We start from the raw sequence: 14431 nt of genomic DNA, 5'->3' as shown, positions 1-14431 counted from the left end.
TTCTGACCTTCTCCTCCACGCGCAGCGCTTCTCCTCAACGCAACCAGCTGGACAGGCCTTGGCTTCTCCTCTGGGACGCCTGCCCGCGTCATGTAGAAGCTGCCGTTCTTTTGCAACTAAGTTCCTACACGTCTTTCCCCTCCACAAGGGAAATTATCTGAACTTTCTCGGTAACGTTAAATTCAAGTGAGCCTTTACATCGTCTTGCGAAACGACCCAGAAGACGAAGCTAGACGCAAACCAGCCGGACACGCGCACACGCGCGCCCCCTCTTCAGCACCACACTGAAAGAGCACAGAATCTTGCAAGTAACGTGATCTCTCTCTAAACGCTGATTTCAGGTGTCCAGCTCTTAGGTCTGTGAATTAAGTTACCCTCTATCCCTTCTCTCTATTTCTTTCTTTCTTTCTTCATTTCATTTTATTCTCTCTATCACGTTATGTTTTATGTTTTTGGTTTGGTTAAATGTTTGTGTGTTTTACTGTTTGCATTTTTACGTACGTTTATATTGTAGCTCATATAATCTCTCTAGTTTACATTTGTTAAAAATCAATTTATACTTTTAACTGTCTCTGTGTTTGAAAACCCACCTTATGAGTCAATGAAATCAAAGATCCAAGCTACAAGCTCGATATTGACTACCTTGAGTAGTTTTAATTCATAAACTCAGAAAGTTTTATGTTCGTGGCCAGAAGATAAACTTTCTTGGAGTTTGTAAACAGGGATACTCCTTCTTAACTGATAATCTTACATTTATTCGCTGGACGAATGACTGATGACGAGACCAGTTACAGAACGAGGTATTTCCGAAAATTGATAAAGTAATGTATATGCGATTTATGAATTATGACCATGAGTTATGATTAGTAATATTTCCCAAATTCCCTATATTCTTGAGCTAATTCGCATTGACCCAGAGTCGTTTACGTTACACTAACTTTACTTAACATTTTCTTATATTGAAAATGTTAATTTCCTGTCATCTCTTGGCATATCTGAAAGCCAGGGTTTTCCTAATATCTGTCATTATTAGCAGAAAACACACATTGTTTAGTCAATAATTCAAGAAGGTCCTCTTGATTCTAACTTGTACTTGTTAACTTTTTTCTTTCTTTTTTATCTATAGCATTTGCAATGAAAAATAGCAACCTACACATTCAGAAACTATACACATGCCACAGTTGGAATATGAATTTAGTGAAAAAATCTATACCCAGATAATCTATTTTAAATTCTACAAGTTAGTCAAAATTTACCACAATAAATAAAATAGAATTTGATAAATTCTAGTAAAAGGTCATGAGTTATTTAAATAGCTTTCTATTTTATGTTGGTGCAGGATAATGCTTTCTCCTCTTTTCATCAGTCTTTTTGGTTTATGTGGCTGTTTTAGATCATGTTTGACTTCATCGATTATGTTTTAAAGCGGTCAATTCTCAATAGAATTCAAATGGATTGCACATTTTATCACCAGCTCGGAACGGCTTGATAGGAACGTCTCGAGCAAATCTTATCACACTTTTGTAACGCGCTGGTGAACGCTCGTAGAGTAGCGGTGATTCGCGAGCGGCACTCATGCACAGTCAAATAAACTCCAGACTTCAGTCATAATACACAGATAATTGGTCCGTTTGATTCGAACAGGTGTTGTGCCGAATTCCGACCCTCTGCCAAATTATTATCCCCCTCGTTGAAGTCAGTACCTGACTGCCTAATCCTAACCCCACCCCTAATCCTAACCCCTCCCCCACAACTAAACCTACCAATACTAGAGGGGAAATAATTTGGCGGGGGTCGAAATTCGGCACAACACCGGAACTTTGTGCTTGCAGTATGGGAGAGCGGGGCACAACCTAACACATTTTGGTTTTGGCTCAATTATTAAAAATATAATTAAAGGGTTAGTTCACCCAAAAATGAAAATTCTGTCAGTAATTACTCACCCTCATGTTGTTCCAACCGCGTAAGACCTTCGTTCATCTTCGGAACACAAATTAAGATATTTTTGATGAAATCTGAGAGCTGATCACTTCTCCATAGGCTGCTAGGTGGCCCAAACTTGCTGGCCCAGAAAAGTTATTAAAGAGATTAAAGAGATGACATGTAACAGACGCGCTACGCAAAAACACTATGAGGCCCAGAGAGAAGGAAATGAATAGTGGAATAAAGTCGTTATTTTTGTTTGTTTTTGCACACAAAAAGTATTCTCATCGCTTGATAAACTTAAGATTGAGCCACTGTAGTCACTTGGACTATATTAACGATCTCTTTAATAACTTTTCTGGGCCAGCAAGTTTGGGCCACCTAGCAGCCTATGGAGAATTGATCAGCTCTCAGATTTCATCAAAAATATCTTAATTTGTGTTCCGAAGATGAACGAAGGTCTTACGCCGTTGGAACAACATGAGGGTGAGTAATTACTGACAGAATTTTCATTTTTGGGTGAACTAACCCTTTAAGTTAGATTCATCTTTTTTTTCTTTTTTTTTTACACAAGCAAGATACACATCTCAGCTACAAATGAACACTTGAAGTTTTTCTCTAGGACCTACCGTTTTCGTTCAGTTGCACTGAAAGTGACAGAAGTCCAAATGTTACAACTTACCCAATGTGCGGGGTTAATTGTAACAGACATAGGGGTTAGTTGTAACACTTGTGTGTAACACACACAGTTCAATACTATTTTGTCTGTGTAGTTTGATATTGTTTGTACATCTGTATAGATAAATATCCATACATCCATCCCTCACCCAATCACCCTTCTATTATGGATCAATATCATAGAGATATATGAAAAGGGCTGCACAGTTTAGCAATAAATAAATAAATAAAATCATCAGATATCGAAACCGATATTGAATTATATTTGTGTGTAGCAGCTGCATGCAAAATTATTATTATTAATTATTTCAAAACACTCTTTGTCCAGGTTCTTCACATAATCGTATCAAAACTTTCCACAAATCCGCGGGAGACCTTCTTTTGGCAGAGAGAAAATAACCGGAAACACAACCTGCTTGACCCTGAATAACTATGCAAAAAGTCTGTGTTACATTTAACCCCGCGTTAGGTTGTGCACCGAGCTCCCCGAAAATCTCCGAACACGCGATGTATAATTAATTAATTGCCTGATTCTATTATAAAATCTCCGAACACGCGATGTATAATTAATTAATTGCCTGATTCTATTATAAAATCTCTGAACGCGCGATGTATGTAATTAATTAATGGCCTGATTCTATGTTTACATTAACCATTGGGGGGTTATTGGTTATTGTTTTGGTTATTTACTACGCCCCTGGTCATGTCTGGCTAATTTGTCATTTGAAAATCACTACACATATTAACTGAAAAAAAAGAAAGAAATCAGAATAATCTAATGTGTTTCCTTCAACAGTCAAAAACTGAATTAATTATTAAAATCAATTTATTGTGGTTTTCTGTCTGTCAATCGCCCCTGACTGAATCAAATGAGGAAATAGTAACATTACTATTAAAGGTAATAAAAATACTATTATTAACCATGTGAAATACTCACTTCAGTGTGTTGAGTTTACAGTGTTTATCCTGCAGTAGAGCAGCGATCTGATTCACTCGTGTGTCTCCTAGTTCATGTCCACTCAGATCCAGATCTCTCAGGAGTAACGGGTTTTTACCCACAATTCCTCTCACATACTGACAGGCTTCCTCTGCATCAGGACTCAAAAACCTACAGAAGAGAAGATGAAGCAGGATTCAGCTAAATTTTCAACTAAACTTGGTGTAATGACAAAATCCATTTTTTCATGACTTTAGTCTTGGAATGCAGTCAACTTTGATGTAACAACATATGTAGCTTGTTGTATTATTGAAATAATATTTCTATAAATAAATAAGCTGCATGCAATGTATGTTGTATAATTTCATCACGTCTCACCTCAGTGTCCTCAGTTGACAGTTTGGATCCTGTAGTAAATCACTGAGCTCCTTCACTCCTGATTGTCCATGATCATTTCCTGTGAGATCCAGCTCTATCAGGTGTGAAGGGTTTGATCTCAGAGCTGAAGCCAGAGCTTTATAACCTTCTTCTGTGATTCTGCAGTCTGAAAGTCTAGAAAAAAAAAGACCATGTAACATTCAGTTAATTAAGGGACTGTTCGTTTTTTATTTAAGGGGCCACCGGAGGAGTTTTGAGATCTGTTGTCAAAAAAGACATGACCCTCCCTTCGCCAGCAATACATTTTTCTATGACCCTCCAAAATGATTGTGAAAAAAGGCATGACCCTCCCCGATAATTTATTGATTAGCCTACTTCTGTACTGCGCTTGACAAAGATGTTCAGATAGCCATTGTTTGTTTGTTTTTTAAAACCATAAACTCTTGCTTTCTCATCTTACTAGGGCTGTAACGATAGACCAAACCTACGATTCGGTTCGTATCACGATTTTTGATTTTAGATTTGAAAAAAATCATGTGGGTGGCGCTGCCAACAAAGCATCTAAAAGCTGTCACAAAGAACCGGCAAAAGTAATTATTATGAATATGTCAAATATAGCAAGGAGACATTTTAATTGTTTATTAATAAACGTGTTTTCTGTGTCGACTGCAAAGATGAAGTTGACGATGCGTCGCGATCTTCTCAGAACGCGCCAGAGAGAAATGCACATTTCATAAGCAGAAAGCAGTCTGTTTTCCTTCGTTTTGAATTGTTCTGTTTAAAAGTAGACATTTCAAGCTTTCTATATATTTCTCAGGTCTGTGAGGCAAGTAGCCTTACGCTGAGTTTCGGTTCATTTATGAGACGAGTCCAGTTCTCGCCCGCGCCTCCGTGTCATGGTTATCTATTTTCTACTATATTTACTTCTTAGGCTATTTAAATCCAGATAAAACATTGATTCAAATTAAGATACAATTAATAAAAAAACGAAATTCACTTTAAAGAAAGGCTTTGTGCTTTCTGTTTGAGGTCTCTGTGAAATTTTTAAAGTCGCTTTCAGAGCAGTCATGTCCGTAATGGAGAACTGTCACGCCCGTAACATTGGTTTTTTTTTTCACATAAATGCGACCACGAAAAATAAAATAAAAATAATATGTTATGTTCTGTGGAGGCCGATCTTTATTCATCCGGTGGGTATATATCTTTTGGTTTGCACAGTGTAATTTATAGAATTACAAAAAAATATTTTGCCACCTAAAAGTTAAAGATTTTTTGTGTCACGTCACATGTGTATTTCCCTCATATTAAATATAAAACGCATGTGTAGACTGATATTTTTCTAATGTCTTGACTCCTTTCAGACGTTTCAAAATATTGGTATTAAATGCATTTTCTGAGAATTTATATTTCACGTATTGACTGCAAATGTCACGTCCATAACACTGGAATCGCCCAAGTTTAACGAATTTATCCTCAACTAGTTTTTGTGGTGTAGGTCTACGTATTTATGTTAACTTAAATAAATCTAATAGTAATTTAAAGATGTGGTAGCCCTACATCTTCGTGGAAACAAAATAAGAATGGAAACTAAAATATGGTAGTATGCGCCTCAGTCCCAATACTGTAAAACTCGACGTAGGCCTACGTTCACAACATGTTAATGCAGCGGTAGAGTTAAGCCTGTTTTATGCTTCTGCGTCGAATCGACGGCGTACCCCCGCGGACCCCTCTGCGTCGACGCGAACCTCGACGCGACCCCTCCGCCGTAGCTTGACGTGCACCTCCAAAAAATTGTAACTACGCGTCGCGGTGACGCAGACCGCAGGGGCTGTGATTGGTCAGATTATACATCATTTCCGGAGTAAAATATATTAAAATAGAAAACAGTCATTTTAAATTGTCATAAAATATGTTTTGTTTTATTGTTTTTTATATACTAAACACAGCCTTGGTGAGCAGAAAAGACTTATTTTAAAAACATAAAAAATCTTACCGATCTAAAACTTTTGACCGGTAGTGTATATGTATATATTTATATATATTCTTTTCTTTTTTTGTTGTTGCTAGAAATAAACTTCAATCAATCAAATCAATGTTTGTTTTGAAAAAAAGTTTGTTGTTTATTTACAATACAATGTTCACGGGTACATCATGGATATCAAGTAATTAACCAAGTCTGCCACGGGACACTACATTATCCTGCCATGGCACCGTGGTCGAACCCATTTTGTAGCCCAACCCGGTGATCTGTTGGTTTGCACCCGAAGATAAAATCTTTAAAGTCACTGCCAGTCTCTGAGCGAGGTCAATAGGCATACTGTGTGTAGTCTGATGCTGTATTAACGGCTTTAAACGATGAACAAGATCGTCAAATCGACCTTTCGACATCCGAAAATACTTAAAGTGCATTTCTTCGTCCAAGTCCCTCAGCGGTCGAACAACCGTAACAAATTCGCCAATCCTTCCCCTGTCTTCGTGCACTGGTCGTACAGACCACCTTCGCTGACGTCTTCTTTTTCTTCTACGATTAAACATTTGCAATAAAATCATTTGTTGTTCAACGTTGATTAGCTCCAGCTGCAACAACACTCTCTCTCTTTCGCTCGCCATTGTCGGAAATGAAAAAGCGGAACCGGCGCATGGAACCAAAACAAACTAGGAAAGAGATTCGCGAACCACACCACCCCCCTAGCGTTCTGGCGGTGAAATGCACCGCGATGCAACGCAACCCGACGCAGAACCATAAAACGGTCACGACGCCGTTGGAGTGACGGCGTAGCTACGCCGTGGAGTTGACGCAGAAGCATAATGAGGGCTTTACACTCACAGGACACTGTGCACTTATTCGCAATCACAAAAGTTCATTATTTGCTCGTGCTTTAAAGCTCTGCCGGGTAAACATTTCATTGGCATTCTGTTCTGACATGATGCACTTTTTCTAAGCGCGAACTGAAGTGCGCGCGCACTGTCAAACAGCGCCAAACTGGATTTTTGTTGGGTCAGACCCATCTGATATCGAAGGGGGGCTGATAACGCGAGATCAACATCGATCTAAATGGAAAAAAATAGCACCAAACAATAGGGATGCACCGAATATTCGGCCACCGAAAATTTTCGGCCGAAAATGGCCCAAAAGTGTATTTTCGGTTTTCGGCCGAAAGACTTTTATCACCGAAACAATACGGCCGAAATGTTGTGATGACGCAAACAGCAGATACCGCGACCTGCACGTGCTTGTCTGAAGCAACATATCTGCGGTGTGGACGTATTTCAATATATCTGAGAGTGACCCACGGACAGCGATTTTTAAAACACAGACGTCCCAAGTCTTCCGGAAGTTCCGGGAGTCTCCCGCGTATTGATAGCGGCTCCCTGATGCCCGCAAATTAGTTTAAATCTCCCGGAATCGCGAGCGAGCATGAGCGCGCATACGTAGCGCGCGCGCAGCAAAGAGAGGGAGCGAGAGACCTTGCGTGTGTGTGCAGAGCAGCCGTCATTTATCAGAGGTGTGTGTGTTTACCTTAGCTGTTTATGGTTTTTGCAACTCACGTCCATGAGCATATAGCTGCAGATATTATTATGGGCTATGGCAGTATTGACCTAAATGCACTTTGTTTTTATGAGAGAACATTTCATTTTTAAACCTTTCTGCAGGCCAGTAGGCTTTTACATTATTATTTAATGTACACATGAGTGGGGTCAAGTTAAACATTTAATTTTATACTTTGCAATGTGCTAAATAAATATTTGCATAGAATTTTAATTGATTTATTCTTTGAAACTTTAATATTAATTTATGCAATGCCTTGATTATAGTAAAGTTAGTACACAGTCATAGCCATAAATGCAATGGTACTAATAATTGGCATAATTTATTTCGGTGTTTCGGTTTTCGGCCTTAGTTTCCTCTTTTTCGGTTTTCGGTTTCGGCCAAGAATTTTCATTTCGGTGCATCCCTACCAAACAAGCCACTTTGAAATGTTGCTGTTTTCATGAATATAAAAGTTGGGTGACCCTCCCCCTAGACTAAAAAAAATTGGATGACCCTCCCCTCAACAAAGAATAAAAAGACATGACCTTTCGTGCATTGCTATTTTCCTCCGGTGGCCCCTTCCATAAATACCGAACGGTCCCTAATCAGTTATTCTAGAAAGTACCTGAACACAATAAATAAAATTAACTGAACTGAATTATATTTTGTTCCTTGTACAACACAATTTAAAGTCAGTTGCAAAACAAAAACAGACAACTGGAAATGCAGTCAAACAAAAGGCCCCAAAGAAGATGTGAAATGTACAGTTCATGCTGGAAAGCCTACATATTTCACTCTAGATGAAGCAGTTTTTTTAAGGCTGAATCTAACAAAATGTTTCTAAAATATATCCAGAGTGGTGTAAAACTCATCGGCCTGGTTTCACAGACAGGGCTTTGATTAAACCAGGAGTCGGCTTCAGTTAAATTAGAATATCTAAACAGCTTTTATAAACAGCATTAGAAGAAAAAAAAGAAAAGTAAAAAACATTAGTGCTGTGCATATTGAAACAAATCAATTGCACTGACATATTTTAAGATATTTCAGTGCAAGTTGCTTTCAGTTAAAACCTCTCAAACATGCATTTTAGTCTAAGACTAGACTAAAGCCTAGTCTGTGAAATCGGGGGATAAACAACTACAGGAAATGTTTGGTTGGGACAAAGTTGGCAAGCTGAAAGCAGAATCAATAATAAGTATATATCTTAAAGCACTAAGATAATTTTTTTAACATGTAATTTTAAGATATCTAAGTCTTAAATATCAGGGCCCTAATTTATCAAGCATCTCAAAGTGTCATTTTAGTCTCAAGTGCTGATAATTCATGAAATTTACTCCTACTTTCAAACTTACGAATAAAAGCAAGTTATCAACTTTCTTAAAGCTAAGAATCACTCTTTACTCTCCCAGTTATTTAAAGGTGCATTGCGAAAGTCTCTGAGTTTTTGCAGAACTATGCCCCCTCTGGCGGCAAGCGAAACTGCAGCCAGAAGTGTGCACGCTCACGGACAAAAGTTTTCTTTTTTTTATCTTACGTGGAGTTTGCGTTGGTGTTTGAAATGAACTACAAGCCGGTCTCTTAGAATCCATCTTCTACGGAGAATGGCTGCGAATACACAAACCTGCCAGACAGCCAGGTGAGCGTGCCGTGAACGCGCATGACGTCACGCCCAGTCTAAAATTCCGGCCCGAATCCCTCTTATTTATTTTACTTTACAGGATTATAGAGACAATCTCAGTGATCAGAGAAGGGCTCATTCAGCCCATCAGGCAATTGTTTAAGCATGTATGGGTTAGAAAACGGGTATTTTTAACATGAAAAAGTTGCTTAATGCACCTTTAACCCTCTGAGGTCTAAGGGCATTTTTTCACTTTTTCTTCGATTTTACATATCTTATTAAATTCACCTTTTAAAGGCAATTACATAACACAATCCCATGTGTTTTATATCAAAATGTGCAGAGAAACCCCAGCTCTCTTAATGACGAGGTCACCACTTGTCCTAGAGCATTGTGTAAAGAGAGAGAGAGGGATAATTTGGCTCTAAAAGGTGAAAAATATAAGTCCGATTTTTGAAATTCTTCAAATCTCTTGTGGAAACATACCATTACTCATGTGGACGAATTATTTTGGTCCTTGATATGGGTTTGCCAAAGTCTTAGGGTCACAAAAGTAGTGTAAGTAGTAATACCAGACACCATGTGTCAAAATGATTGATGGCTTCCGGTTGTCATTGACCTTTCCGGTTGCCCTTCCGGTCACTATTGTTATGGATTGACCTATTGACCCTTCCTATCCGTTGATCATGTGGTTTTGACAGTTAGTTTTGACCTATTGCCCCTTCCTATCCCTTCGATCATGTGTTTTGACAGGTTGACCTTCCGGTGTCTATCCGGCATATGTTGTTATGGTTTGCCCTATTGACCTAGCTATTCTTTAATCATGTGGGTTTGACAGAAGCTTTTGCCCTATTTGAACCTTTTTAGTCCTAGATCATGTGATTTTGACAGAAGCTTTTGCCATTTAACCTTTTTAACCCTAGATCATGTGGGTATGACAAAAGCTTTTGCCATTTAACCTTTTTAACCCTAGATCATGTGGGTATGACAGAAAGTTTGAAGGCTCTGTTAGGATATGTGTCAGCATCTCCTCCGCATTCCAGGGCACATTGTGGGCCCCTGCGGAAAAGTGAGAAGAAAAAGACTGTTTTTCCTGAATGCCTCACCAGCCAGAGTAGTGTGTGTGTGTGTGTGTGTGTGTGTTTGTTTGTGTTTGCGCGCGCGTCCTCTGACATGATCCCCTCCACATTCCTGAGGTAACAGTGAAAGTGAGAAAAAGAGAGTTGCCCTAATCATGTTTTATATTTCACACAAATAATATACAATAATATCTTACTAAAAATCTACTGAAACCATTTAATTCAGTTTTAGATAAACAAAACAATAAAAATCATATTACATAAAACATCCCGTTCTTTATAAGTGTATAAAATAAAATGGTTATCTTGATAATTTAACTAAAGTTGAAAACCATTCAGTTCTTTATAAAAGTATATAATGAAATGCTTATAAAATAAATATCTTATTGATCCAATTGTTTTAGATAAACAAAAGAATAAAAATTATATTACATAAAACATTCCGTTCTTTATAAATTAAAATAATTATATTGCTAATTTAACTAAAGTTGAAAAACATTCTGTTCTTTAAAAGTATATAAATAAATTGCTTATAATATAATATAAAATCACAGAGTGGTTCTCTCTCTCTCTCTCTCTCTCTCTCTCTCTCTCTCTCTCTCTCTCTCTCTCTCTCTCTCTCTCTCTCAGCTCCGTCTATCGTTCTCTGACTCAGAGGGGCCTCTGTGCATCATGTCAGAGCGTATGTAATGTTAGTCTGCTAATGCATTTCCAGAGACAAAGTTTTGTTCATACTAAATTTATTTCAAAATATAATCGTAAAAGTTTAAATATGATCTTTTAAAATGAAAGACTGTTTAAATTAAATCTTTAAAGTTTGAATACATACGCATCTTCTATTTATCTTTTAGAAGATTACTGTAATGATTTTGTTTAACGGTTTAAAGTATAATTGTTATTAAACAATGTCTGTTCAAAAACTTTAGATGGTTGAAAAACTGTACTTAGTCAATCATAATTTTTTGTCCATGCGGGGGTTTCAATTTTTATGTTGGGGGCTTTCCATAGAATCCATAGAATATTGCATATTCTATCCCGTACACCTAAACACGACCATCGCAGAAAACTATAAAATAAATAATTTAATATCATTTCTAAGCTGTGTTGTGTGCGCACACACGCGGTTCTAAAAAATCTCTATTTTAAATTAAATTATTAATAAATATATAACCAATGAATAATAACATATGTTACTAAAATGTATTTAAAAAATGTAAACAAAGTTTTGGCTAAATAAATATATAAATAAAAACACCTTACATTTCCAGAGAGGCGAAGAAGTTCTTTATGCAACGATAAAAAACAATCCAAAAAGCAAATAGTTGACCAGATGAGCCTCGGGAGGACAATGTCACAGTAAATCTAGTCTGCGTTCCAGAGTACATCCAGAGTTTTATACTAAATTCATTTAAAAGCATAACCTTATAAATTAGATATTTTAAAATTAAAAGACTGTTTAAGTCAAATCTTTAAAGTTTTTTTTTTATTTTTTTATATAAATTAATATCTATTTATCTTCTTAGAAGACTTATGTATTTAAAAAAAAAAAAAATTTTACTAAACAGCGTCTGTTCAAAAACTTTAGATTTAAATAAAAGCAAAAATGATGCTTAGATCTTATTTATACAAAAATATTTCAAACAGTATTTTTGTCCATACAACATGAAACATGTTGTCAAAGTTTGTCACAATGTTTTTGTTGTTGTTGTTGTTATGTTGTTTTTAAGAAATCCGAGGACTCCACGTTGCTCTTATTTAGACTAAGTTTGTATCATTTGGAAAATCACCACACAATTTCAGAAACGCGATGTGTGATAAGTAAAGTTTGTCTTGAGCGAATATTTAATTTGACTCGTCTTGATTCAAAGCATGATCTTACTGGTAGCTATGATCTATTACACGTATAAGATAATTTTTACTTGTATCTCCCGAACTATCCTTAATCAGTGTGGAAACACACAAGGTGAAACCCTTTACTGAGAATATACTATCGGTTATCTACTCAAAATATATGTAGAAGTTTAAATCCGGTGTTTAAAATCTGTCTGGTGGCCGCATGAACAGACTTTGGGTAGAGCTATAGCAGGAAGCATCCCCTTTGACCTCCTCAATTGTGGAGGGGTTTTTTTTGTTTGTTTTTTGTTTGTTAAAGACCCTACTACAAGTTAGTTCTCCCAAAATAATTTCTCCCATCTAGCGGTGAAATTGTTTTCTGCATTTAAACAAATAGTGCTCTCTAGCGCCTCGCTTTTTGCAACTGCGTGTTGCAACTGCGGTAGCCGTTATGTGAAACTATGACAACATGTCTTCCAATAGCACTTCATCGAGTTTAATTGTACATGTTCTACTGTTATGCTGCCTATATAATGATTTACACAAGCAAGCAATGAAAAAAAGCTTGTAATTCAGACCGTAACTTTGACTCACCCGTCGAGAAGAAAGCAGACAACTTCCCTTTCAAAGTCTTTCTCCTTCATTAGCTCTTTCCACCTGGGAGAAGCTATCCCGATATTTATTTACATACCGATAAATTACATTTTTGCTTTTTGGCCTCGAGGATTCCTTCTCCTGTGGCTCGGCATAAGTATGATCCAGCATTATATTGTACCGTGCAGTGTAGCCTTTTCAAATTTGCCGGGGGCAGTATCAACGCCTCTCATATGGTCTAGCGGTTAGGATTCCTGGTTTTCACCCAGGTGGCCCGGGTTCGACTCCCGGTATGGGAAGACAATTTTTTTATATTGCCAACAAAATTCAAGTTATTCAAGTTCATCAATAATCATTTTTAGTCATTCATAGTCTTAGAGGCCTACACGAACTGCAGAAACAAGAAGAAGATATGTAAAAACTCATAAATGCTGTTTCAGTACTGAATCATTTTCACAAATACAATTATATTGAATTCAGAAAATTTCACTATGGAATATTTACTTTATCTATCATAATTTCAATTTAGTATGTCATCATTTCAATTTTTCATCTCATAATTATGGCGTATAGTCATAATTTAAATTTCAACTTTTTAAGTCATAATTTCGACTTTTTGTCATAATTATTACTTAATTAAGAATTACAATTTTAGTCAATTACGCCTTTTTTTTTTATGTAATACTTAAAACGTTTTTTAAGTCATGTGCTGCTGACTATAGTAGTGTTGCACCTGCATGTCCACTAACTCGCTTGTGAGAGTCAGAGTGTGTAAAGTAAACTCTCATTAAGAGTGGTGGTGGTGGCGCAATGGATAATACACATGCCTTTGGTGTGAGAGACCCGGGTTCGAATCCACTGTGAGACACCAATGTGTCCCTGAGCAAGACACTTAACCCCTAGTTGCTCCAGAGGCGTGCGACCTCTGACATATATAGCAATTGTAAGTCGCTTCGGATATAAGCGTCAGCTAAATGAATAAATGTAAATGTAAATGTCATTAGTGTTAGTAGAGTATTAGTGGACTGGTAGGGTTAGAATAAGTTGAGATATAGTTGAGTTACTTATAGTCAGTACTAGAATATCTGTTGGGGAGCATCACAGTAAAGAGTTAGCAGATATTGAGCACAGTCTATTTTTTCAGATATTTAAATGACAAAATACCATTTTTCAACCGATTGATTCTAGGCCTTCAGAAGTCATAACTTCAGGGTTCAACGGTTTAGGCCAGTTGGCGAAAACACTGCGTGTGTAAAAATCAAATACTGTATTACACTTTTCAAAGGATAATCTAGTTAGAATAAAAAGTTAAGTGTCACAAAGTCTGACACAAGGTCATTAACTGGTTCTTTTTGTTTTATAAATGTATTTTGCTTATTTCTACAAACATCAACCTGATAAATATGGATTTACATGATTAAACAAGATAATCATGCTACCCAATACGTCTGACACAACATTTGTAAGAAAAAATTGTGAAATACAATCAAAAATACAAAATTAAAATATTTTTAAAATTTTGACAGTCCTACATAAATGCATGTTGATTACTAAGCTTCAGACGTAGCGCAACCACGCAATGTTAGATTTCTCTAACACTGCGATGTCTCATTCACAACGCACAACTTTGTAAATAAAATCAAATATTATGGAAGTCATTTCCAAACTGTAATTGTACCATATTTTATTAATATTATGTTGATTTAAAGTTTTTGTTTGTTTGTTATTAACTAATACCTTCATCTTTTAACTAACATCCAGCACAAAATTAAAGAGATGTATGAGCTGAGGGTGTTCTCTGACCCCAAATAAACAGATAATGGAATGTTCACAATATACAGTTAGATATCTCCTACTTA

The 14431-nt window shown here is 36.7% G+C and overlaps 1 protein-coding gene across 1 annotated transcript in view; it reads right to left on the bottom strand.

The window, feature by feature from the left end:
- Positions 1-14431, bottom strand: part of LOC309475587 (uncharacterized protein) — a 454091-nt gene that overhangs the window by 34838 nt on the left and 404822 nt on the right. The window contains exon 42 of the mRNA XM_082138405.1: positions 3539-3709. Within this exon, the coding sequence (XP_081994531.1) occupies positions 3539-3709 (171 nt within the window). The remainder of the gene's footprint in view (positions 1-3538; positions 3710-14431) is intronic.

The sequence above is a fragment of the Leuciscus leuciscus genome (assembly GCF_965113295.1).
Source record: "Leuciscus leuciscus genome assembly, chromosome: 15".
Lineage (NCBI taxonomy): Eukaryota > Metazoa > Chordata > Actinopteri > Cypriniformes > Leuciscidae > Leuciscus > Leuciscus leuciscus.
The sequence above is the reverse complement of the archived record's forward strand: the minus strand, read 5'-3'. Positions and strand labels throughout refer to the sequence as shown.